General features: G+C 38.2%; 2 protein-coding genes across 15 annotated transcripts in view; one reads left to right on the top strand and one right to left on the bottom strand.

The window, feature by feature from the left end:
* Positions 1-27,368, bottom strand: part of asxl1 (ASXL transcriptional regulator 1) — a 222,858-nt gene that overhangs the window by 65,875 nt on the left and 129,615 nt on the right. The window lies entirely within an intron of this gene.
* camta1a (calmodulin binding transcription activator 1a) overlaps positions 1-27,368 on the top strand; it is a 437,191-nt gene that overhangs the window by 24,734 nt on the left and 385,089 nt on the right. For all 13 annotated transcript variants that reach the window (XM_067445898.1, XM_067445899.1, XM_067445903.1 and 10 more), the window contains one exon: positions 9,005-9,108. In XM_067445898.1, coding sequence (XP_067301999.1) covers positions 9,005-9,108 — 104 coding nt within the window. The remainder of the gene's footprint in view (positions 1-9,004; positions 9,109-27,368) is intronic.

The raw sequence follows: 27,368 nt of genomic DNA on the forward strand, positions 1-27,368 counted from the left end.
CTATAGGCCTAAGTTACTTTGAATATTAATCATTTTGGCATCAACATGTAAATTACATAGAACAAAATTGACAATGAAAAATGACAGAATAGTTTTCAAAATGTTTAATACAAATAAATAAAGGATAGTGTTCATCAGATGTCAACACACTCCAGCATCGCGGCACTAGTAAGATGATGACTGACACCCTGTGGTGAAATAATGGCGTATGTTTACCAGCAGCTGCTTTCTCAGATCGACTGGGGTGGATTAAAACTTCATGTTCCATTGAGTTCGTAAAATTATGTACATGGTAATCATCAGAATATCTCTTCTCCAGTCTCTGTCCGAATCCAATAACTGGCGGACCATCCTACCAAAATGGCGGAAGGGGCGGGGTGCGGTGTCGTGACGACATCTCATTCTCAATTGAAAACGCCAGCCAGCAGCATGAAAAAAACGCTTTGGTGGACACACGGCCTAAAGGTTATTTGGAGTTGAGCACTTAAAAAGGGTTCTATTCGGCATTTCAGAATGTTTGTAAACAATCGGCACAAAGATACTTCCGGGTGGCAGAACCCGAGCGGCTTCTACTGACAAACTGAAGAGATCAGCCGGCTACTGTAAACAGATATATAGTTAAGATCATTGTTGTTGATTAAAGTTGAAACTATGACAAAAACGCGTTGTGTTTGGGGTTGCACCGTCAGATTTTCAGCAAAAGGTGTAGGATTGTATCGATTTCCTTCAGAGAAAAAGTAAATATATCCAGCAAAACCTGTGGGTGAGGAGGCTAAAGCAAGTGGACATCGTCAAAAGAGGCGCTATAGAAAAGTATTCTCAAAACGGTCCATCTACAAAATCATAGCAGAGCATAATTATCTTCAGCTGGGGAAATTCGAGACTAATATTAGTAAACTTTAGATCTCTTTTCAATCGAACTCATTGCCAGTCACTGTTTTGTTTTGACTAGAAACAAGACAAAAATACTAAGTATGAATAGCATTTTTTTGCAGTGAACCTTTTATGGGTTCCAAATAAGTTGCGCCGATAGAACCTTTTAAAGTTCTATATAGAACCTTTTCTTCTAAGAGTGTAGGATTAGCCTTGACTACATTATGAAACAGCTCCTTAAGATATGTCAGTGCACGTTGCTTTCCGTTAAGTGTGGTAAGGCTTAAAAACTTGATATTTTTAGGATATTTCTATAAGCTTAATGTCTAATAGTATATCACCCAGCCCTTTTTCAAAGGAATTTTTAAAAGGATTATTTTAGTTTTAATTAACAAGAGGAATAGAGGTCCACAATTAAGATAATGTAAATGGAACCCCAAAGTATTTGTATGATTTCAGTGAGTACTTAAGTAGACAAAATGAGAAACGTAGCACAGGAAGCATCAGTATTTTGTTGCTGGCATGAAGTGGACCGACTGGTGCAGAAGATAGTTGTCCTCCCTGAAATAATAAACAGCCATGTTTGAAGAGATCACCACAGGCATCTCGAAAAGCAAAAAGCAGCAACACGTCCTTTGGGAAATTCTATGTTTGCAAGTTAGTAAGTGTTGGACTGGGGCCCATCCCACTTCAACCCCCCCCCCCCCCCCCAACTCCCACAGTCCAACAGTTAGAAGTTGTGAGTTGGAAACGAGCCGTGTCTTTAGGCACAGCTGTGTCAAGACCTGCTGGTGTGATATTTTTTCCCATCCTACCTGCCCTTCTAATGAGAGAATTCCCCTCTGAGTGGGTGGCAAGCAGAAGCAGAAAAACCTTTTTTGTCCCTCCACTAGTTACTCATTTCTCACTAACTCTCTCTCTCTCTTTGTGGGAGCTCTTTCTATAGGCTATCTATTATACTCTCTTGGTCCTCTATCTATTCTGTACTTCCCCCCCTCATGCACCTGACTGGAGAGTTGCTTTCCCCTGATCAGGACTGCTGTAGTAATTGGCTGCCCCCTCAGCTCGGCTCAGCACAGCAGATCGTCCAATATAACAGGCTACTGTTTCAGCCTGCCTTGCACTTTAGGATCTGACAACTAAATTGTTGTTCACCGGTAGGGAGACAGAATTATGTTAATGTCCACATTGTCACCGCTGTTTAGGCAAGACAATAAAGGAAACAAGATGGCATTAGAGGCTGGAGTTGTGCAGCAGGATGTGCCGATTACATCCATGAGATCAAAGTGGCAAGGAGAGTTGATATGGCTGAGGCAAGCAGATATAGCCTAATCGTGGCTGGAGCTGGGTTGTTTTAACCAGACTTCTTCGTATGATGCTCTCGTGTTGCTGTGCAAGAGTGTCCCTGCTACTTTCCCATTGAGCCACCTTTTATAGCAAAATCCTATGCTTGAACCTGAGGTCACACACTATAATTAAATGTGGTCATTGTTGACACTCGACAATGTCACCCGCCATTTACGAACTTTTAAGAAGTCATGATAAAGGTCCAGTTCAAGTGCTTTGTCTGGTGTATCTATTTCCACCCAAGTCACTTAGTTTTAAGTTTAATGTTCAATATACTTTTCAATCCACAAATGAAACTACTTTGTGTATGGCCATTTCACAAATTTTCTTTATTCATATAAGCAGAAAATTATATAGGATAAAGTTGCAGCCACTGAGTCCCTTTTTCCCATCTTAGCAATTAAGGTTTGGATTAGGATCAGGATACTAATGTTAGATCAGCATTTACGGACGGACTTATCTTGGATGTGAAACTGGGATTACATGTTAATTCATATATTCATTTAAACATTAATAATCATAAGCTTTCATAATCATAAGCCTTTTGGTTCGCCAATGTGTCTGCATAGTCGTAACAGCTCCTTTACCCTGTAAATGTTTTTTTTGTTGTTTGTTCTGTGGCGCTCTCCTCAATTTTATTTCGATTTTTTATGACGCTGGAGCTCATTCTCAGTCCCCGAGCCGCAGTAATGTCAGATAAGGGTGTGTGTTGACACTGATAGACTGCTCTTTATTAAAGCAGCCGGCGTTAGAACTTTAGTGAATTAGCATTCTGCTCTGTTCTCTGTCTGCTTTTAACTGCGGAGCAATGAGCCCTCATTTCAATGCCATTCATTTTATTTGGTGAAAAAGGAGCATAGCCCAAACATCTCAAGAGGTCTTTCAAGTTGTGCTCTGGGAGGAGTTAGAAGGGATTTTATTAGTATGAGGGGTTTTTAATTAACAACCAGTCATCTAATCGGAGCAGTGAAGATTTTTCACTCTCCTGGATGTGTGCTTATATTCAGCTCAAGTCAGTTTCGAACCTGTCTTCAAGTCCCTAATAGCATTTTACACTGATAAACGTCTGCTTTCAATTCACAGCGAATATGGTGGACGGCTTATTTGAGCTGTTTTACCATTTAATTATCATCCCTCACACTGTTTTATAATCACAATGTTCTGTTTCATTATTCTCAAAACCGATAGTAACTCACTGAACTAACTGTCCTATGTGGATGCTCATATCAGTGTGCAATAATGACTTTCGAGAAGGAGCTTGGCTGGTTAGCATGGACCATAGACTTCAGATCACGTACTTCTGGGATCTTGCACAAGTTGAGCAACTGCCTGTAAGATGAATGAGAATTATTTTGCTAACCTCTCTTTGGGTTTCATAGACCTCCTTGCCTAAGGTGAATGATGTCATCATCAGGGGGTTTGTCAAAGGGAATATGTTTGTTGGCTATGATGAGTGGCAGGAATTGGTTATGGGCTGACTGTGTGTGTGGTCTAAAAATTATTTCAAATGGGCTGGTATTAGAGTCTTGGCCAGTCTTAGAGAGCTCTGCCTACACTGTCTGATCTGTATCTGAGGTTGTCTGGAGATGACCAAGGCCTGTCACCACCCCCGTCTTTGTAATCTTTCATCAAAATGTAAAAAGCATTCAGGTCTGGTCTTCACAACCCAAGCAATTCCTGTTGGATAAAATAAAGTGTCACCATACTTTATTTTATTTTGACAAGTATTATGTTATCCTTAGAAATGTTACATTACAGGCATAAAAAGCGTTGTGAATGCCTTTCACAATGCCTTTCAGAATGCCCGCTTGATGCCCATAGCTTCATTTTGAAATTATTGGGCCATTATATTTTGGATTTCACCTTTTGTTTTTACTTCTGACACTAGTTGCAACAGAGATAAATTGTTTTTTTTCCTATGTGTGTGGGAAGGCAGCTTGTTGTCATTCGTGAGCAGGTGCTCTATGCTAATGTTAATTGAGTGAGTAAAATGATTCCAGATACCAGTCTCAGCTCTCTACTGTAATACTCATTTACCCTTGCACAATCGCTCCCATCAGTGTATGCTATGTTCAGCACATACTCGTATCTCCAGAATTATCTCCATGCCCTAAACGAAAGAGCACAGAGAGCCACATTGTTGTTTCATGGCCTTATCAGGTAGCTGTAAACTCTTTGTTAGGACCTTGCTCTAGGCTGGGATTAAACTCTTCTCAGTGAGCTGTTCTCCACCTTTTCTCATTCTTTAAAGATTTCACAGTCACCCTTTAAGTCCATATTCTCCAATATTGTCTTTTATATCTTTAGACATCCAAACATCTGAGAAAATTAAAAATAGAGGTGTTATAGAACGGACAGGCAGGGTGACTTTGCCTTTAAGAAGCACTGGGGACATGGGGGTTTGGCATTTGAAATGTACATCTTTGATTTCTGGTCGGCTTGTGCTTGAGACATGGCTCTTTGTTTTATATTCACAAACAGAAGTCCAAGCTTTCGTGGGGTTCTCAGACAAATTGAAAAGGGTTCAGGTAATAAGAAGCGCACACTTGAGAATCACATTCCTTGAATAAAGTATAAGGCTTTGTTGAGCACAGTCACTGTAAGACATTTTCAAAGGTGGCATATAGCTAGGAAGGACAGGAAGGACAACTAAAAGTCAGTGCCTCTAAATTGAAACCCACTATTCTACAACATTTTTAGTATGCTTGTATTTATTTAAAAAAATATGTATTGCATAGAAAATGGCTAAAATAAAAGGAAGCGGAATAGACCGGAAGCCTTGACACAATCAAGCCGTGCCCTCTCTTACATTAAAGGGGGGGTGAAATGCTGTTTCATGCATACTGAGCTTTTTACACTGTTAAAGACTTGGATTCCCATCCTAAACATAGTCAAAGTTTCAAAAACTAATGTTGGACGTTTGATAGAGTATTTCTGTGTCAAAAATACTCCTTCCGATTTTCACAAGTTTCGGAGAGTTTTTTTCGAGTATGGGTCTACTTGACGTTAATAGATCGGAAGGTCCTTGTATGGGCCGTACGGGCTCTTCTCCCGGTAGGGTGCGCGTGTGCGTCACTAGCGCGAGAAAGGAAATGCACGCTGTAAACAGTAAACTGCTCTCAGCTGCAGATCCAGTCGTCCGTGAACACTAATGTCGGTTATAGTCCGCGCCGCGCTCCACTTCATTCCTCCACTTTGACATTAAGCGACTTCAACGCTTCAGCACAGCATTCCGGGAAGGCAGCGCTGCATTTGAACCGATTTGAACGCAGAAATGCTTCAGTCGCATCGCAAAGTGGATCTCCACACTCCAAGAAGTGTGTTTTTGACGGAGCCGTCCCAGCGATAAAGGTTCGGTCCTGCTTTGGAAGCAGCCGGTAAGTAAAACTGCTTCAAATGTCTGTGCTGTGCTTATCGTCGCGTATGTAAACATCAGTAAACGACACGATCGCGTGCTTCGTCATTCAAATGCACTAACGGACTTCATTGCTGTTCTATGTAACTTATAACGTTACACTACTCTGACGTGCAAAACCGTTTTGCTTGCTACTAAGGTTTGGTCGCATACAATAGTCCATAAACCGAATCATGTCATGTTGACAGGCCTCTAAATACAGTACATACCACAGAGACGGACGTCCTGCTGTTGCTGTTTCTATTTCAGCCTCCGAATTAGATTCTGGATCATATCTATAAGCTGAGATAGCGATGGGTTCCTCCACGCTTGAGGACGTCACCGCTTTGCCCATATGTCATTCTTTAGCTCCGCCCACACGATACGCCTCCAGGCGCTCGTTTTTTTCCGGAAAGACTCGGTACAGCCCATATTTCTTTTACAAATATAATAAAACGAAAGACTTTTCGGAGATATGAAGGATGCAATACTACTCTATAGTTACTCAAGATTGACATGAGATTGACTGAAACTGAGTGTTTCACCCCCCTTTAAGAATAAGATGAATAAACATTAAGCAATCATATTTCATATAATTATGGCTACATTTTATATACACAAGTTAGAATAACTAATTGGCGATTAGTAATTGTAAGTTAAGAGTAAGAAAATAAAATAAAAAATTCTTAAAGCAATATTTTATGTCCGTGTGTTTATTTAATTGACAAGTAGCTGTGTAATGAGCGGGGAAATATAGGCCTACAGTCAGTCGGTCATTATCCATTCAGGGTAGTGCTATCAAAAATATTGATATTTTGACAAATCAATTCTGAAATGATCCCATTACTTATTTTCCACAATACTGATACACCAATACCAGCTGATCTATACACTAAGTGGCATGCACATACAGCTGCCTGTCAAACAGCTTGTGAGTACCAAATTGAGTTCTTTTTTTTGGCTTATTGCATTTAAATGGTTGAATACACATCTATATCAAAATGTCTGTCTGTCTGTCTGTCTGTCTGTCTGTCTGTCTGTCTGTCTGTCTGTCTGTCTGTCTGTCTACAAAATGTAATGCTATCCTCACTTCCCATGATGTTTACACGTTAAGTTAGTAGGTGGTCTTTTGTGGCTGTGTGAACACATTCGACCGGTCGAATGCTTTTTTGTGTTGAATGCGTGGCTGAAAGTGGACAAGCTCAAAGTGTTTTAGACCCCGTTTACACCTGTATTTAGTGGCGTTCACTTGCGATACAATTGACCAAAATGCCAGATCAAACTTGCCAGGTGTAAACAGGGCCAAAGAAAAAATCAGTCACTGCGTTTGACTTAATAACTTTTCTTACTTTAATTGTAAGCATTAATCAGCCTTCATTGTAAAAATGAAATACAATTCAGGATTATTTTATTTATTTATACTTCTGTTAGACCAACTTGAAGCCACTCTTATTTAATTTGTCTCTTTATTTTATTGTATTTATTTGTGCTATCATTTTCTATTTGTTTATTTGTTCTTATTTTATTACAGTCTGTTTGCTTATCTTTTTTGTTCAGGGAGAATTCACAAGAGACCCCCACATTGTGTCAGGCATTGTGTGCTGTAATGACTGGGAGTTATCCCTAACTCAACTAAGAGATGACCCTCGAATTTAACCCCTTCCAGTCACACCACCCTACGATTATAACATGAATTATAGCAAGTAAAGCAAATCTGAGCTGCCTTTGCAGACAGTGATAAGTGATGTTTTTGTACTTTTATTCATTGAAAAAAAATATTATTTTGGGTATGGAAGACAAGAGAAGGAAAACTAGAGATAATGTAATTTAAGGCCATATTTCTCCGTCCAAACAGATGACAAAATCCTATTCTTTGACATAAACAGATGTCTGTAATATCGAATTTGATTGTCTGACAACTGGGGAAGAATGAAAGATTCACAACTGGACCAGTTTAGATGATGCTACTGTCATTTGAGAGAAGCAAATATCTTTCTCGCTGACGTGGAGGAAGAGGCCTTCACACCAGGGTTATTTCAATTTTGCATATAACCGTCCAACAGTGTAACATAAACCGTCAGACCTGGAGATGGGTAATTGGCTGCAGCATATGTGTCTTGATTTGTCATCAGTGACGAGTGCAGCAGCAGAACACATGGTGACGTGTAAGCGCATTAGCTTAGACTGAGGAAATCAAACTGATTTGCAAGCATGCTCATAACCACATTTACAGGATTTGGTATAGCATCGCTATCGCAAATGATAGACGATTGTTTATCACAATTACAGCCTCAGGAAAATGGCGGGGGTGTTTTTGACAGTGACTCAGGCATATTGTGTCACATTTTTGACTCGCTGTTAGGACGTTTATTATGGATTAGTTATTCCGTCATTGTGCTGGTGTTGAAATGTAGGTTGAGCTCAGAAAGTAATGATATATATATTTCATATATTGCATATACTCACTTTATTTAGGAAATCCTTTCTGCTAGCAGGTGCCTGGCCAAGCCTTTCCCCCCCCTTTCATCCATTCTCTTGCCACCCTGCAGGGGTTTTAGTGGAATGGAATGTGGGTGCAGGTGACAGGCAAATGTATAATCAGCACTTAGTCATATAAGGTGATTTATAATTGGACTCAATTTACAGTTGTAGACAATTTCATTGTAATTTCGAAATTCCACCCTTGAAAGTGAACTTTCATTTAACAATGAAAGTTAAATGGCAGTGATTTGACTGGCCTGCCAAGCCTTTAGGAATGGGAACGAGAGACAGACAAGATAAGAATGGAAGAAAGCCTGATATATAGCCCTGCCTTAATTGCCCCTGAACAAATTGTATTCCCTTTTTTTCTTTTATCTTTAGCCAGCATTTGTGCTTTTTACTGTTCTTTTGAACAGTCAGGATCAGGGTGGCTGTGTACTTTATTGGGTAGTTAAAGTCTTAATAAAGCTAAGCATCAGTTTCCCTTAAGCCTTTGAGAGTGGACTTCCACTACTGAAACACCTGAAATCTTACAATTCTTATCACAATATGTCACTATTTCTTTTTCTTTCTTACAGTACGCCTGGTCCATTAATTCACATTTTCATTCATCCAACATTTTTACCTTCATTCTGTAAGTTGCTCATTAGTCGCTCTTTGCAGTCAGAATAATTGGCACCCATTAATTAATGATCCTTTTTATATGTGCTGTATGAAGGATGTAGAAGAACTGCAGAGGATAATATAATATTAAATCATATATACTGGTTATTGTACTGCACGGAGACCTATATATTAACATGATTGCATCAATATATCATGGGTATTGATTAATGACAGAAATGCTTTTACTGCCTCCTATCTCTAATCTTTATTGCATGCTTGTTTTTTGTGGTTTTTTTTGTGCAGATGAACATGGACATTTGAAAATATACCTGCCCAAAAAGCTGCTTGAATGTCTACCAAAATGCTCCACGTTGCCAAAAGAGAGACACAGGTGGAACACCAATGAGGTAAGGTCACCTCTCTCCGCCATCTGCTGCTGTCTTTTTTTAACTCCTGCTGACTTTATAGAGATAAAACCTCGTTTATTTTAAGCAGTGAAACGGACACAATGTGTTAATAGAAACCTCTCTAGGGATTCTGCAGTCAGTTCAGATATTAACAGCAACTGCGTGATTGCCTTATTTTTGTGGCAGGAGGAAGTTGCCTATTTTCTGTGCTGTGCTTGCAAAGATTCTCACTTGGCGGATGTAGATTGAGTGTTTTAGGAAACAGCAGGTTCATAAAGCTTTCTGTATATACAAAGATCTCGTTTTTACATTTTATGCAAATATAAATTTGCAATAGTTTATGATCTACTCGTAAAACATTTATGTTTTGGCCTTCAATATTTTAGCTCGTATTCTGCTGCTTTTTTGGTTGTGAATCGCACAGCAGTTTGTCATTTAAAACTCAAATGTATATCATTTTTGCCCATCTGTTCCAGCATCACTTTTATTCACAGATGTTTTAATTCCCTCGAAATATAGACAAGATGCGATTTATTTTTATATTTTAAACTGTTGTGTCGAGAAAAACTGCGGATAGACATTATAGTGCTAATTCAGAGTAGAACATGAACACTGCATTTCCTTAGACCTTCTTTTCATCAATTCAAGAAGGAAATGAACAATATTTTAGGATTAGAATCATGTTGTTGTTTAGCTTGGTTCAGTTGTTTATTGACTTTCAGTAGATGCTGACATGCTATTTCAGACCCCTCTGTGCCACTGCATAGAAGCCTTGCTATCTAGCAAAGCCATATACCTAATAATCTACATGAGAATTTGTTTTAAGTACGTTTATCACAGCCTGAAGGCATTTCAGACACAATGCATCAAACAAATAAGAAAAGATAACAAGCCTCTTAGATTTCTGTATTGAAAATGAAAATGTAAAATGTTTTTATTTGTATAACTGTGGGTAGAAAAATCAGAGACTGTTTGCTCCAGCTGTCCTTGACCTATAGGCCAGCCATTTTAAATTAGTTCATTTCTTTTCAGTGCAGCTACTTTATCATTTAATGGAAATGAGACGGTGACTTGCTTGATTTTCACATTTTATTTGTTGTTCGTGTTCAGTCTGTTGTGTGGCGCGGCTCCCTCTGTGCGGAGGCTGCGGGGAGATTGAAACTAAACATTGTTTCACTGCCGTAAGCTAGAGGGATTTTAAATGACTGAGTTTCTCTAAGGAGATTCATAAACTCATAGCTCAGTGAAGGCGATGCAGTTTTATTACAATTGATCCCATTGAAGCACGCATGGGTTTCACACATTAAGTGACAGGCATCATCAGAGAACAGGAGACAAAGAAACCTTGTGTGTGTATGTCAAGTGTTTTTGGGTTTTTCTTTCTTTTTTTTTTAAAAGATTCTTCCCCTCTCCAATTAATGACATCCTCTCATGCAGGCAGGTAAATAGAGGGATGAGGAGCGCTCTGGTGGGTTAGTGAGCCTTCCTGCCTCGCTCAATAATATCAAAACCTGCCACAGCCACATACATAACTCACATGTCACCTTTACATCAATTTCAGCTCTGCCAAAAGTCCCCAGTGACAAATCACTGACGCGGCCTTCTTAAAGGGATATTTATGAATTGAATACACTGCTTTATCCCTCTGCGTATTCTTTATAGAGTGACAAGTGGCTTTTTTGAAAGGGGAGAGGTATGGATCTGAATGACAATGCTGAAATAGACATTGAAAACAGCAGCCGTTGAATGTTTGTGTCTTGTCAGATTTAGCTCTGAATGTTTTCCCTCTGCGGTTCTGGTAACCAGAGACTCAGTTTCGTTTTGTTGAATAGTTTGTCTTTGAAGTGCAAATACGGCATTGTGGGATATGGTTGATTGTTTGGCTTTATTTCCATGTAATATGATGCAATGCTCAGAGCAGTAAAAATTGAGATTTCTGAACTATGTATGTGCACTTGTCATTCAAAAGCTGTCAGTTTATATCAGGCATTGTGTATGTTTGTAAATATTTGTGGTCTGGTTTAGATTGATACAAGTGAACAAGAATATTGCTTCAGATCAGTGGCTGCCTTCCTAATTGAAGCTGATGTTTTAACGCGTTTGACCTGCGGTGTTGCGCTTGCAGTCAAAATGAATTAATGTGTTTTTTGGAATTGATTAAAAAATGTCAGCACTTATTGTAGAATGATGTCATATTCGTCCTAGTATGTGTGAAGAGAAAGAAAGGTTTACAGAAAGAAATAAGGAACTTTTTAATATTTCATGAAGTTATTTTATGTTTTTCCCCCAATTCTTTTTTAGAGGAAACAGAATATGTACAGTAAGTTGTGTTAATTTGTGCAAATGGCACTCAATGGATAGATGTGCACATATAACCTATGAAGACGTCAGACTTTTTACTCACCTCACTTGTACTGCTCTTCACAATAATACAGTGCTTTTTCTTATTTTAATCACATTAAACTCACTAAATAAAAGTAAATTCAGTTATAGAATAACAAACCTAGATTCTGTATTTCTCAATCTGCATAAAAATGCTTGGAAAATGTAAACTCTAAACCCAATGCAAATTTGGAATAATGAAATATAATAACATTACCCACTTTTTATTGACTTAGTCTTTTATGTGCAACAAAGATTTCTAAAGTGGATTATTGTAATAATATTATAGTGTTTCTTCAAGTACAGGCACTTTTATGTCTCAATATCTAATATTTTTTGTTGTTGTATGAAGACTACTTTAAAGCTTTTTAAACTATGCTTATTTTTTGCTACTTTGTAAGTTCTTATTATGTTTAGATATTAGTGTTTCCTTGCCCCATACTTTCAGTTTACTAAAATATATTGTGATTCATGCAAATAGACTAGACATAGTTGCTGTTGATGTTGTTGGACATTGTTCATGGACAAAGTAAACTAATGTGAATGTGTTTTTTAAGAGATCAGTGTGTTAAATGTGATCCTTACTGAAGACAAAAACGGTTGGGACAACCTTTCCCAAAAAGCAAGGGCATTTGTATGTCATGTGTGCCAGGCAGACACTGAGGCTCGAGTGAGTCACTGATGGCAGACTGAGAGGTATTAAGCAGCCTCATTGCTGCTGATTGTGTAACTATTACTGAAAGTGACACCTCCTGTATTTCCTCTAAATCCCTCCTGCTGCTCTTCCTAGTTTGTTATTTTTTTGTGCTTGAAATAATGTCTGTAACTATAAGGGTTCAATTTGAGTTTATGTGAGCAGGAAATATATAGTATCAACCTCCCAAATTTGTCACCTGACATTATGTTATGCGCTTTGTTTTTTTCCCTCTTGAAAAGTCTGTTGTTGTTTGAGTTTTCCTCATGTAACATGCGATTCTCCATTTTAAAGTGCAGTCAAATTCAGATGACAGCATAACTTCTAATGCTGTCCCAATAAGTCAGGCTTGATGGAGTGCGGCAGTCATATGTGGGAGCCCATGTCTCCTCTACTGCATGTTCATTGCTTTAGGCCACACATATATATCTGTCTTCTTTTCCATGTATGCATTCATAGGGAGAATGTTGGTTGGAATAATTTCAAGCATTTGCTGGAAAGTTAGATAAACCAGTCTGCTCAAAATGAAGGAGATGGCAAGAGGAGGAGGTAAGCATGTAGGTGGTTTAAAAGAGGTGATGTGCACAAAGGCATTGCTCTGCTTTTAAACTGTCAGATTGAGATTTGAAGACAATATGGGTCAAGGAATGACAATTTATTTAACTGGAGCAACCACAGCACCACAGTCTTTATAACAAAGAAAACATGCTTCACAATAAAAGCAGATAAGAGATTTTGAGGCAGACATGAAAACTAATTAGAAAGGGGATCTATGAGATCTGACAATGGCTTGCAGAAACAGGAATCAAGGAAACCTGAAGAACGCCTTTCTGACATGATCTGACATAAATTGATCCACATGTGGGCAGTATCATTGTAATTTTCAATGGGATACAGTGGCTTTTGAGACAATTCCTACGAAAACCTATCCTTTTCTTCTAATATCTTCCTTTTAGCATGCATGATTTCTAGTCTTCCACCATAGAACAGGAACCCTTGATTTCCCAACTCTAGCTAAAAATCTAGCTAAAAATAGAAGAACATGTCCATTCTGCTTCATGAATTCCTTCTCATTTTAAAATGACATGTATGTTTTGTTGGCTTGAGAACCAATGAAGTTCAAAAAAGGAATGCTGACTTGTCAGTAGGGTTGGGTACATTCACATTTTCAACGGTACTGGTAATTCGGTACCGGTACTCAACAGTACCTTTTTTTGGTACTTTAGCGGCTGTTTACATCAATAACTGTAAAGAAACTGTAAGTCATTTATAGAAGTGTTATTAACATTTTGCCAGAGCTGCCTTAGTCTTTGTCTGCCATTGTCTGTGATGTTTGTATACTGTAATATTTACCAGTAAATTGTAAGTTACTAGTTACTTAATTAATTGAGTTCATAAAAACAACCTTTTTTCCTTTTTCTTTTTAATTTAATTTCTATGAAAAGATTTCCCACAAATTCTGTGTTGTGTATCTTCTGGTAATCAAATGAAGACATAAAACATTAATTTAATGTACCTTTTAATTTAATTAAACAAACTTTTTGTCAAACAAAGTGATACGCTTTATAACTGAGCTTAATAATTGTTAAAATAAAAAATGGAAGAATTTTTTTATTTTTTGCTTAAAAAATGAAATGTTGATAATTTATTATTTTATTAGTGTTATAATTATTATTACATTGAGACGTATCTAAATTCTACAGTAAAACAGTAATATACGTGTCAAGTTAAACCAGACTTTTATTTTGACAGGTTGCCATGACCTTTGAGTTTCTGTGTGTTTATGATGTGACGGTAGTTTTTCATAGACGAAACAGTGAAATGCTCATTAAGTCAGCATAATTGTGACTCTCAGTCTCAGGCTCTGGATATGACGTTCATTCATACATTACATTCATATGAGACAGCAGAGATGGAAACATATGACTGTCATGCGCAATTCATTGTGTGTGATGCAAATTAAACGGGCATTCATTCACAGAGACACAAAGAATTCGCATTTAAATAGTTGCAGTTTAATATTTACAGACACTAGTCTATATCACCAGATGCGTTCTCAGGTACCGAAATTTTGTACCAATTGATTTAATATTGTTATTCGGTAGTTCCGAGTTCGGTTCCCAACCCTACTTGTCAGACTTGTAAGATGGTTTCTCATCAAAAAAAGGGCATCTAGTATATGGAAAGTGTCAGCAGTAGTATCAGAAGACCAAAAAAGTTTCTGTCTCTGAAAGGGACCCTCTGGGAAAGGGAGACAGGCAGGAAAGAGGAGCTAAGCTAGTGTGACTCTCAGCCTTTAATGAGTGGCAGCCACTAAAGACCTGTGAACCTTCTCTCAGCTCTGAACCGAAGCCCAACTGTGGGATGAGAGCGCATCAGCTCAGTCGCTCTAAGGACTTCTACACATTTAATGCCCTGTCATCAGAACTAATCCTCTCTGCCCGGCACTGCCGTGGCACAGTGCCCGTGTGCAATATGCCTCTGTTCCTGCTGGGGTGCCATCGTGGACGCACATGGTACTGGAGCAGCCCAGGGAGAGTCGTGGGCAGAGAGAACGGAATCTTCCGGTTACAGTCACGTCCGGCGGCAACGTCCAGGGAGAGGGTTCTGATTACGCAGGAAGTGGAGAGGCTGAAAAAAAAGAGCGGTTTGGCTCACTAGGTCAGATATGACTGCATTTCCCCCACCAAATCAGAGAGAATATGATACCCCTCGTGAGAGTAAATGCACCTGCTGGAGAAAGCCATTTACAGATTAAATACTGATCAGAGCCATCTTCTGTTTTTGATTACAGTGCATCGAGAGCCTCCCAGTGCACAATTGTCCTGAAGATTAGAATGGAGAGGTTAAATTCACACAAAATGCTTGTTAGACACATTAATCTTAGCATTCCTAATTTAGAATAGGGCATATTATCTTGTGATGTGAATGTTGATTTGGCTTGCTTTTGTAGAGCCGTGTGTTTACATTTTTGTTACATGATTGTCATGACTTTCTCTTCTTAAAGAAAAGTAGCAATAGAGGTGGTCACTTTTAAGAAGTCAGCTTCACACTTTACATTACCTACTTTTGATTAGTTTAGCTCCTCTGTTGGGGTCCAACAATAAAGGCAACGTCCTTCCTTTTTATCTCAGTCTCCCATCTGAATCTTTCCCGACCCCCCACTTGCCATCCCTCCTGTGGAATCTGCGTCACATCTATTCAATAACATTTTCAGGTCATGGCTTCAATTATATCCACATCACTCAGCTGTATCTTTGAAAATATAATGACTGTTTTGTGAGCAAAGACAGACAAAATAATAAAAGATCTGCATACGAACGAATGGAAAACTCTGCATAACCTTTGTGTTACTCGTTTGTAATTTGTAATATGAGGCAGTGTTTCAGTTACTTGCTACAAGCTTGTTTTAGTGAAATTGCCTTGTCTGCTGATATCTAATTAATTTGGCCTTGCACTGATATTGAAATTCTGGCCAAGCCAATAATTATTTTCATGTTATAGCTGATAGCAAATAAATGGTAGATATTATAAATAAAATCACAAATTTGACATGCTACAAAGGAATTTAGACATTGTAATGTACAGAATGTATGTTTGCGTGTGTTTTAAGTACAATTACAAAGCAATGAATTGGTTTTGTTTATTTCTGAAACAATTTTCGAGTTGCATTGTGGTAAAAATAGCTACGGGTAGCGCCAGCTGATTGCAGAGTGTAACCATTATATGTCATCACCCTAGAACGCAAACAAAATAGTGCCGTCCATGGTCCAAATATAATAATAATAATTTTTTTTTAAATAACATAGATTTTGCATGTGTTTTCTACAACATATTTCAGTAAGAGACATAATTTATGTTATATTAAGCCATACAAGTCTTAACACGAGGGGATCCCTTTAAGTACGAAATGAGTTGTTCCACTTTAAGTATACCAAAACTACAGTTGCAGGGTATTAACATTAAGCAGATTAATATTTATTATTTGCTGTATACTTATAATATAAAATTAATGTATTTCAAATACATTTTAGTATATTTATTTTTCCCTAGGGAAGCCACAGCTTTCTCCAGGTATTATAGACTTTCACTTGAAATAGTTGGGAATGAGAGCCCAGTATCAGTGATCTAACTTTGGCTGTCTACATTTTCAGTATTTACAGCTGTAGCAGAATTAAACCACTGATATTGTTTATAAATATTGTGCATTCCTATAATTAAAGTATATTTCTAAGCTCATATCCATGTGGGGCTCCAAGCAGACAGTTGTTTGTTTGTGTTTAGAACTATCACACAGTAACACATTTTTCAGTACCCCAGTGCTGCATCTTTTATGTGGCAGTCATATTGACTTCCATTGTCATCAAATGCACGCACTCATTTTTCCCCCTTGCTCTTCTTGTTTTTCTTGCAGAAAGTAAATATTGTTTTTATGTCAGTAGTGGCTGCTTTATATTGCTCTTATTATGGATGCCAAATTGTCTGATCCCAGACTAAAATCTAGCTTGGCAGAGATCTGTTCCAGCACTAGATGGCTAGCTTGCTGATGTATTGGCCTGTCTATGCCTTTCAGAGCCCAGACTGCTTGTTATTTAGACTGGTAACCTCCACTTCTTCTCCGCCTGCTCCTTTTAGTGCCTCTATTCCTGAGGGCCTCCCTATATCCCCCACCCAGACAAGCCTGAGCTCATTAGAACATTTCCCTGGATTAAAGTCTCCCTTTATGGATTACAACAGTTAAGATGTTTGAACAGTTCTCGTCACAGAGACTGTATTTAACTTCTAAATGCTCATTTGGCTGATTACCGCAGATTTTGGAAGCTCAATCGAACCTCGGTCTACCTGTGACTGAATTTTTGTCTTCTTTTGATTTTGTAAATTGGACGTTCCTCTCAACTGTGACTAATTAAAATTACCCCGTATGAATTGCAAGTGTTTACCGAGAAGTTCATTAGCCTCTCTGGGGCAATCAGTGGAAATTAAAGGTCATGTTTGCTTGTTTGTTTTCGGTGAGAGAAATGCTTTAACATTTTTACGAACAGGTGCAAAGCATGGACAAAGCATGACTTGAATTTGAAATTCAGCGCTCTTAGGTTTTTCGGGTTGAGTCTTCTCAAATGTTGGATTGGAGATTAAGGTTCAAATGCCACCTTTTTCTTCTGGGGTTCTATTTGCATAACTAGCTGCCTTTCATTTGTACACCAAAACAATTTCCTGGTATTTGTTGATTGATATGGATAGATATTTATTTGTTTCTCTTTATTTCCTGTTGAATATTTTATAATGTTAGGATTGCTGCCAGTATCTCATTTAGACCATTATGATTTTGAAAACTACTTTCCTTTTGAATGAGACTGTTGATAAATTCTCCCACATAAGTAATGGCTGTGTTGTTTGTGTAATGTGTGAAGATAGTTTTCATTATTAAAATCAGATGATTTAAAAAAAAAACACAGTTTGTTATGCCTGAACACCGATAACACAGAATATTGTAGAAAACCTAAATGAATCTACTGTGAAATATAGGAGCTTGTTGTTACTGGGATGTAACAGACCTGTGTGTATTATATCACTAGTGCAGTGTCCGTTGTCTGAGCATATAAGCTCTGCCGCGTGAGACGCACCACTTTTTGAGATTTCTGGCGTTATTAGGGAGAAGAATGGGTTCGGCCCCCTCCCTCTGAAGCTTAGAATATTCAGTGTCGAATACTATTGAGACATTGGTGTTTATCTGAACTATAAACTTTTATCCTAGTACTTCTGTGGTAAATTGAATTATTTTTACAGAAATAATGCTACTGTGTGTTTCATCATACCTACTGTATATAGGACAACTGCTCTCTCTGTCTTAGCAGCAGTGCCAGTGCAGATCTGAATGTTCACTGTGATCATACTTGCCAAAAGTTTAATGGACACAGCAGAATCGTTGTAATTTAAGAATAAAATTGGGTGGGTGTTTGAATTTTGAAGGCAATCTTTTAATGATAAATCTTGCAACTCTAGTAGAATTTGTCAAATAAACTTGAAAATATTTTATAAGAGCCAATATGTTATGTTTACTGCCTAATGTGTACTACTACTACCACTAATATTATGCTCATCTGTAACCACTTGAATTCTATATTCTGTATCATATGCCACATGTCATATTACTATATCATCTCATGTTTCTACATCATGGCTTGTTAGTGGTTACATTTAGAAAAAATTAGCTGCATTTATAAGTAAAGCTGAATTTATGATTGCCAAGTCTGCCTGAACATTCGGTTCACCATCATTCTGTTTCTGTAACAGTGGCGGCATGCAGTAGGAGGGCAGTTGCCTGGGCCGAGCTGCCTTTGGCTGTAATGAGAACCTTCCTGTGGGTCATTCTGGGGTCTTGAATGCTACAAGGACTTTGCAGTTTTCTCCTGGCTCTGAGGCAGGGGTCTCCAGTACACTCTGATGACAGGGGTGCCTGCTCAAAATTGCCTGACCTCTATTGTTGCACATACAGGTCACTTCACCTCCTATGGGAACTTCTAAATTGAACCCAGCTTGCGCTTTCATTTTTTATTGCACGACACCCCACCTCCTCCTTTCTTTTCTCTCCTCCCCTCTGATTCTTCTCATCTTCCATCTTTCTTCTCTCCCTCATGTGTTCAGTGAGGTGCAAAGTTATTCAGGGGTGCAGAAATAGATTTCTCCCTTTAGTTTTGAACTGCCGGGCCTGGCTTTTTGCATTGTAAAGGGCTTTATATATATACAATATTTTTTATATATATTTTTTTACAAAGCAAAAGGAAAAAGAGCGCTGTTATAATGTGCTTATTTGCATGCTTGTTTCAGTGCATTGTTGTGCAGCTAATATTTACAAGTGTTTGAAAGTAAATGCCATTGTGTTCTCAGCTCTCTGGATCAAATGGCAGGGGAACTGAGGTGCGCACACTGAAGCCTGATGTATTATTCCATTTCATGGAGTCTGCCAGCCTAGCGCGTAAACCCTGGTAATCCATACCCCTGCCGCTCACCCCCACTTGAAATAAATAGGATTGGTATCTGTCTCCCTGACTCTCAGAGATGCAGTGATTGATGGATCTTGTACAGGATTAATTATTGAAGCTAGTGGTTTCCTCTCACAGGCAAGACTATACAACACTGCCAAGAGCTGCCTGGAAGATGGGCGTACACATAAAACCACCCTTCATTTATGAATACAGTATCACTGGGAGGGCCTAATGATGTATTGGTTAAAATTTAATGTATGGTGTTATTTGGTTGCATTTATTTACTTCTCAGAGTTTAGAGGTTTGAAGCAGAAGTGCTTACTTTTCCCTCTTGATGCTCTTGTGAGTGAAGGACGTTGACTGTTGTGTATTGTTGTTCTTTCTTTTTCTCTTGACCTCATGGAGCTGCAGTGTATCAAGGCTAACTCAGCATTCTTACTGTCCTAGTTCTTATGTCCATCAAGTTTGGTCATGCGCCTTATTTTGTATTTCATCTTGTTCGAGCACAGGTGCATGGGACCTGTGTTCGACCAAGATGTAATACAAAATAAAGATCCATCCGCCAATCTGTAGGGCCTGTCCTTGTTAAGCTCTTTCACATGAAGCCCTTCATGTCCACACTAGTAGCGATGCTATGAGAGGAACCGTACTCCAACAGTAAGGAGAGATGAGGTGCCACCTGCAGAGGTGATTCACAGAGACTTCGATAGACTCCCTCATTCTTGTGCTTTTCGTTCAGATCAGTGGGAGGGAAGTTCTAGCTTAATCACTGGAAGGGCATGTGAGCTCTTTTGCTTCGCAGGATCCCTCCTCTTTTTCCATTTCTTGTTATGTGCTGGGCTTTGATCTTTAAAGGTCCTTGAGAACGAAGAGCCAGCAGGCTGGGACTCCTGCGTTTGGATTCCTGCCCATCCGCAGCTCCATCTAACGGACATCCCTGGACACAGCAGGCCTTCTGTGTTTCTCGCTCTTTTTCCCTTCTCCTTTTTCGGCCCTCTCTCTGCTCACACTTGCTTCAGCCTATCATTATCATGATTTTCTTTCCTTTAATGCACTCATTTGTTTCGAACCTTGATATATGCATTTGCATTTATCTATCCTCTTTTTGTTGTCGCAGGTAATCATTTTTACAAATTCAAAGCGGCACTTTGTGCTGACAAATGCACTTCTCCTCTGTTGGCAAAATCCCTCTTCTACAGTCATGACAAGAGGTTGTAAGCATTCATTGCATAAGTGTGAAGCATTACACAGGGTTTGTCGACCAAGAACCTGAGCCTTGGCAGCACAGCGGGACTCCCTGGACTCGCTGCTAACTGGACTGTCATTAAAGTCTAATTTAAACGTTGTACTGGTGTCAAAGTCTGCAGGGGTTTTGTCAAGGTAACATGATATTTGTCAGATCACATTAATCCTGGTTTTTATTAATGTAGATAGATTGCAAAACAAAGATATTTCTCCTAGTGTGAATGGTATGAGATTGGAGAATCTTTTTACACTTCAGGTATGGGCTCTCCTAATACATTTTCTCTCGCAAAAAACTCAAAATCTTTCAGAATCTTCAGATGGCAACTTCGCAGCTTATTCATTGCTCAGAAATTCATTGCTCTTCAGCAAGGTACTAAGATATTGGGTTATGGAAGACTTTTGATCTATGGATTCATATATTATTAGACCTCATGTTACTTGTAGTGCTGTCTGTGGACCACAATGTATGACACTGCCTGACCTTTACGGCTTTCAGTGTTCCATTAAATCACAATATGAAAGGTCGCTCTTCATCGTTTTTATGCTCTTAAATGTTACTTCTGCCACATTGGTCAGAGTGTTGAAGCCTCATGACAGGTGTCCTTCATGAAGGTCGGCACTTGAGTTTTTGTACTACACTGCTAGATGTTGGCCAGTGTCCACCATAGATCCATATGTCAGTAAATGCCAGGCTAAAAAGGCTGACATGGCCATAATCATTAAAACCACTGGTTGCTACTCATGCTATATGGGATGAAAGAGCATAGTGATTGCTACTTACTCTCACAGTATGTACCTTCTCTAATTGTAGTCTGATTGCAGATGATCGAAGGTGCCAGACATCTTCACATAGTCTGGAGGGAATCTTTGCACACTTAAAGGTACAGATAACCCAAAAATGAAAGTCATTTTTCAAAGTTTTTTTGAGTCCTCCACAGGTTGTTGCAAACTCATGACTTTTTTCCTTTTGTAGTGCTCTGTGAAGAGTGTCAAAGGTTTCTATTTACAACATGTTTTTTTGCAGCACTAAGCATTGTAGCCAATCACAGACTAGATTGTTAAGCATGTGAACACAATGGTGAAATAGAGGCATTTAAGTTATCATAATCCATTCAATACACAGAGTTTGTTCAACGTAGGCACTGCACACTCATGAATCGTTTCGTTATAAACAACAAACTATATACACAATGTAAGATATTAATTTGTAGTATTTTAAATAACTTAAAATAACAGGAGTCTTCACTTAGTCAATGAGCTTGCACTGTGGCTGAACTGATATCAGCTTATTGATTACAGAGGGAGTGCTCGTTGCTCAATTTCTGTATATAACTTGGCTTGCTTTCTATATATAACCCATTCATATTTTGAATGAAATATGTAATTTTCATTCTGTTAAGTACACACTGCAAAGTTTCGGAGTGACAATCTTATTAACATGCAGGACTGAATCTGACATTGCAACATTTAACATATGTCAAAATAGGTCTGTGCAATAAGTCTTTATACCATTTGATAGACCTGCTACTTTTTCTGTTATCTGTATTGTGTTTTTTTGTTTTGAATTTTATTACTAAACTTTTCAGTCGATAATTTTAATGCAATGTTTATTCTATTGTAATAAATGTGCTGTTTACTTATATTTATTAATATAATTAATAATACACAAATTTTAATAAAAAAAATAACAATAGTTAATCGGTACAGAGAACTGTGACATTTTACTGGTATTTGGTACTGACTACTGAAATTATGGTATCGTAACAACACTACTTATGACAAGTCTTTTTTATTTCACAGAAGGTGAATTTTGGAAGAATATCCTGACCACATTTTTATCATTATTAAACAATTATCATAAAAGTGGTGCACTATATTCCATGCTAATATACTATACATCTAAATAGTAAAATAGTAGAAAATAAATAAAAATTCTGTCATCATGTACTCACCTTCATGTTGTTCCAAACCTGTATGTATTTATTATGCAGAACACAAAGGAAGATATTTTGAAGAATACTGGTAAACAAACAGTTATGGTGATCATTGACTTCAGTTGTATTAACAACAAAACAAAACAAAAAACAGGTCACTGGAGATGACGATTACCATTGAATTATGCTTGAATTAACTTATTTTTGTCTGTTTGTCACAAATCTTTCTTATGGGTTCAGAAGAGTTTAAAACATGAATCATATGGTCCAAAACACGACACTGTTACGCTGCATGTGTGTCCTTTTTAAACCTCTAGTCCCATTCATTGTAATTGCATGGAAAATAGCAAACAGTCAATTATTAATTTCTCCTATTGTATTACTCAGAAGAAATAAATTAATGCGACTCAAGTTTGGAACGTCCTGATGATGAGTAAATGTTGGCAAGTTTCATATTTGGATGAACTAATGCTTTAAGATATCAATCACTCTCATAAGAGCTGGTTAAGGGCATTAAATCACCAGTGTTCCTTTTGATTTATTCCAGCACGTGACCTTATTCACAGTTTTTTAAACCTGAGAGTCTGTTTTGATGAATGAAGTAATTATTCAGGTGGGGAAGCATGCCTCCATGCTTCTTAATCACCTTACATACAGATTTTCTTGCTGAAATCTAATTAGACTATGAATGCTCCTTCCGTCTGAATGAACTGAATTTTGGATGCAAACACACAGCCACCATAGCCAGAGGTACACAGTTGCAGCGTGTTTACTTTATTGTGTTTAGCAGTCCTGAACACAGGACCTTCTTCACATTTAAATGAATCCAGAAGTGACCCACTCAACCAGGAAATAGCTCTGATTTGTAAACTCTTAGCTGTGAGATTGAGGCCTTGGATTCCTGTTTGTATTTCACTTCCACCTCGGACCACGTGATAGATGTGTATCTCAGAAAAATTGCATTTCTGTCCTGTCTCTTGTCTGTCTGAGAAAATAAAGACTGCACAGCAGACTGTAGAATAGGCTTGGTAAGCTGGCTGGCGTTGCTGGGTCTCAGGGACACTAGCGAGATTCACGAGCACATGCTCTGCCGCCAAAGCCAGAAAGGTTGAGGTGTCACGGGGTGTTTTCGGGTAGTTCATTAAAATGTGCCCTCTCCTAACCCCTTTTCTCCTTGCAGCCTGTCCTTTAGCGAAACCTTGAGGTTCCATTGAAATTCCGCCGAGCTTTCCTCTTTTGAAATATCTGTTGATGAGGTAATGCAGGGCTGCGATAGCTCTCTGCTCCCTCCACTGCTGAACATTTCTCTAAGTCATGTTTACATAATTAGCGAGCTCTCAGAAAGCCTTGGCAATTTTTTAAAAATGAAAGGAGCTAGTTAGTAGTCCACTCGATGTGTCTCCCTCTCCGAGACCACTGTGCTGAAGATACGCAGATATGCATACATTCAAAAAGCACGCTAACATCCAAAAAACGGCTCCTCTCTGTTTGCTTGCAAATTTTCACGTATATTTGATGTGTTGAAACCAATGTTTTATAGTCATTTACAAGTGCTGTATGCTGTGCCGTGGGATTAAGTATTTTGTGTTTTTGTATGCATGAGCATAGCTTACATAATAAGCTCACAGTGTTTCTCCAAAAATAAATGAATGAGCCATACTGTTAATAATTGTAAATTGATTTTTTACTTATCAAGCCTGTCCAGCATTCCTCTGTGCTGCTATCAGCCTCTGAAATGCTATTGTTTCATTTACGGCTTCTCTTACAGTAATTAGATGTTTCAAATCAGTGAAGAAACATAATTAGTGGCCATTCATTTATGAGGGCCCACACTGTTGTTCACGACAGAGATGTGTGTATTAAAGTTATTTTTATCCATGGCTATGTAGAGACATTATATGATTAATCATTTTAGTGGAGCCCATATAAGATTGGCAACGGACAGTTTGATGCTGTTGAGTCTCACTTTACCCTGTTTGACCTTATCGCTGAATCGGAGTTATGCAACCAACTTCAGAAGCTGTGACACTGTTATATTAGCCTAGTTTAATTTGTATAGCACACAGTTACGATAAAGATTGCTCTTTTTTTAGGGTTCAGATTTTGCCAGCTTAGAAGAGCTTTCTCACCAAAGATAGAAAAAACACTCTTTAATTACAAATGTGATGAGGGCTGTAAATCTCTCTCCCCCTCCTTTGCTGTTGTCTTGAGAGATGAATCAGCTAAAGTGCGCCGGCATCCACACACAAATCTTCATTAGATGTGGTTGATAAACCATTAATCCATTCTTTCACTCTCTTTTATTTCCATGGCTTTTTTGGTCCACTCACATTCTGAGTTTGAAACAAAAGAGCGAACACAAACCTTAGTCTAGGTAGACACCATATTTAATTTAACACAGATGAAAATGAGACTGTAATGGAGAGATTTGTTGAATGGGTTGCCCTGCTGTGTACTTTGGTGTTGCTAATTTGTTGGCTAAATACTGAAAATAAGTCTTTCCATAAACCATGGGTTGTGTCAAAATTAGATGTGCTACAAGACCTTTAAAAATTCTGTAATTTTTTTTAGCATTTTTGTGACTTTCTTCTTTGAAACAGAAGTTAAAATGTTGTACAATGTCTTCCATATAGTGGCAGTAAATGGGAATCAATAAGCTTGCAAACAACAACAACAACAACAACAACAAATAAAAACATCATAAGTTTAATAAAATTGTCCATAGTATCTGTACACTACACTTATAGTTTTATATGGTTAACAGACAGAAATTTAATTATATTATAATTCATTATGATTGATCATGTGAATCACAGTCAGACATAACATTTAGTTATATCGCATTGACAAGCTTTTCAGTGAATAATGCTTTTAATTTCAGCCTGTTCATTAAACAAATCAAACATAGAAGACGACCAATTGTGTGACTTTTTTTATTTTATTTATTTATTAATTTATTTTTGAGCTGGACAGCCTGGATTCCCATTTAAATAAAATGAAAAGAGTGGCCACAGTACATTCTTCAAAATTTAGAAGCATGTAATGTGAGTTTTGAACAATTTGAGTGTAAATGTCAATGATGAATTTTCATTTTTCAGTGTGAACTGTTGAGCTGTTTCAGCCCATTTAAGTATTCACAGACAAATATTCTTGATCATACATCTTTGATCTCCAGCATGAATGTGGATTTGCGTGGCTGTCGCTACTCTGGTTTGTAATCTCTAAAATTGTAGTAATGATCAGCTTTCCAAAAATGATAGATTTAAATGGAGAGTAATGAATGCTATATTTGATAAACAGCATGCAACTCAGATCACAGAAGGCTGTAATTTGCACTGTTTGTAGATCCTTGATTCTCTCTGTATCTGCACTTCTTGCGTAAGGTCAGTGTTTCATTTGTCCCACTGATTGCTTGTTACGTTTTCTCTGACTCGCATGAATAATGTAAAATCAGACCATTATCTGCCCCAGAACCAGTTTGTGCTGCAAGTTTATTTTCCTGTCAAGTGGCTGGAAATATTCCTCCCTCTGTTTGCAGCTCCAGCAGTTTGTGAATTTGATTAACCAAATTGCAGAAATTTCTCAAACATTTCCAGAAAATTGTCACAGATAGAGACACTGGGAGATGAAAACCGCCTCTGTGTGACCTTGCGAGAGGCAATCAATGGCCTTTATCTTGCCCAGCACATTATAAATCCTACCAGCGGTGTGGTCAACAGGTCCTTGTAATATATTGACCTGCGGTGCAGCAATTTATCAGTTTGTCTCTGAGGTTAAATAATTTAGTTTTTCAGCTCAGGCCGTTCTTTCTCTTTGTTCCTCTTCATTCCCAGAGTTTCTCTCATCAAAGCTGCCCATGAGTTTTGGCTGATTCTGATGGATTGAAGTTGCAGATGTGGCATGAATAACAGAAGGCCTTCTCTAATTGTAGATCTCATCTGGAGAGGAAACAAACATTGCTGTCTTCATGTTTACCTCTGTAATTCTGCTCTTCCTGTTCTGTTGTCTGTGGACGTGGGCCCTGGAGTTATAACCTCTTGAATCAACACAGGAGATCAGCGTATGCATAGTCGGCAGAAGAAATTGCTTTCATTTACTGCAGCAAACTATGGATTTTTTTCATGGCTCTCCTAGAGTAAAAACTAGCACCTGAAGGCTCCCTTCTGCTTTTTAAATTGGAGTAATTAAATGTAAAAAATACCGTGGTGATTCTGTTTTCTTTTTCTTTTGACAGGTGTTGATTGATTTACTGTTAGAGTATGTATAATAATAAACAAGAGCCTGTGGCCTTCACATGAGACATGTGAGAGTCTATGAAAGGTGAGATGCGGCGCTTGACATACTTAGGAAAGAAATCCCCAGTGTTTTCCCTCAATGCCAACACCTACTTTAAATCAGCACTTGCTTGGGAACAGACATAAGCCGGAAATTCAGAGATGCACTTTACGAGTGTTATGTCCCTTATTCCTGTTCATCTCTTTCATTATCACTTTTTGAACAGGACGGTAGCAGCCAATACTTCTTCGAGCAAGATATATGCAGTGGGGAATTAACGGGAGATTGATGTAGTAGATACCAAATACCCGACATGAGAGGATTGAGTGGGCTTGAATAAGAAATACACGCTGAGGACGTGCCAAGGTCTGGGGTAAACCTTGAGCCAAAATTCCCCCTCAACTAAACTCTGCTCCCTGAGATGAAAGACAGTGTTGTTCTGATATTCTGATCAAAGGCGGCTATCTCCAAACTCCAAAGGAACACCTGGAAATCTGCAGGAGAAATATGAGCATGCACAAAAGAGCATTGTAATGCATAATGTATCTTAAGCACTGTTTAGATGTTTATATAAAAATCTGCCTGGGGTGCAGGGCTGCATGATTATAGCAAAAATGATAACTGTTGATTGTTCCCTTGAAATTGTAATTGCGATTATTAATTACAATTATCACAGTTTACATTAATTGTTTTGTTTTTTTAAATAGCTTTTTACCATTGTTTGAAGTAACTGCATACCATCTT

The sequence above is a fragment of the Pseudorasbora parva genome, chromosome 6, assembly GCF_024679245.1.
Source record: "Pseudorasbora parva isolate DD20220531a chromosome 6, ASM2467924v1, whole genome shotgun sequence".
NCBI lineage: Eukaryota > Metazoa > Chordata > Actinopteri > Cypriniformes > Gobionidae > Pseudorasbora > Pseudorasbora parva.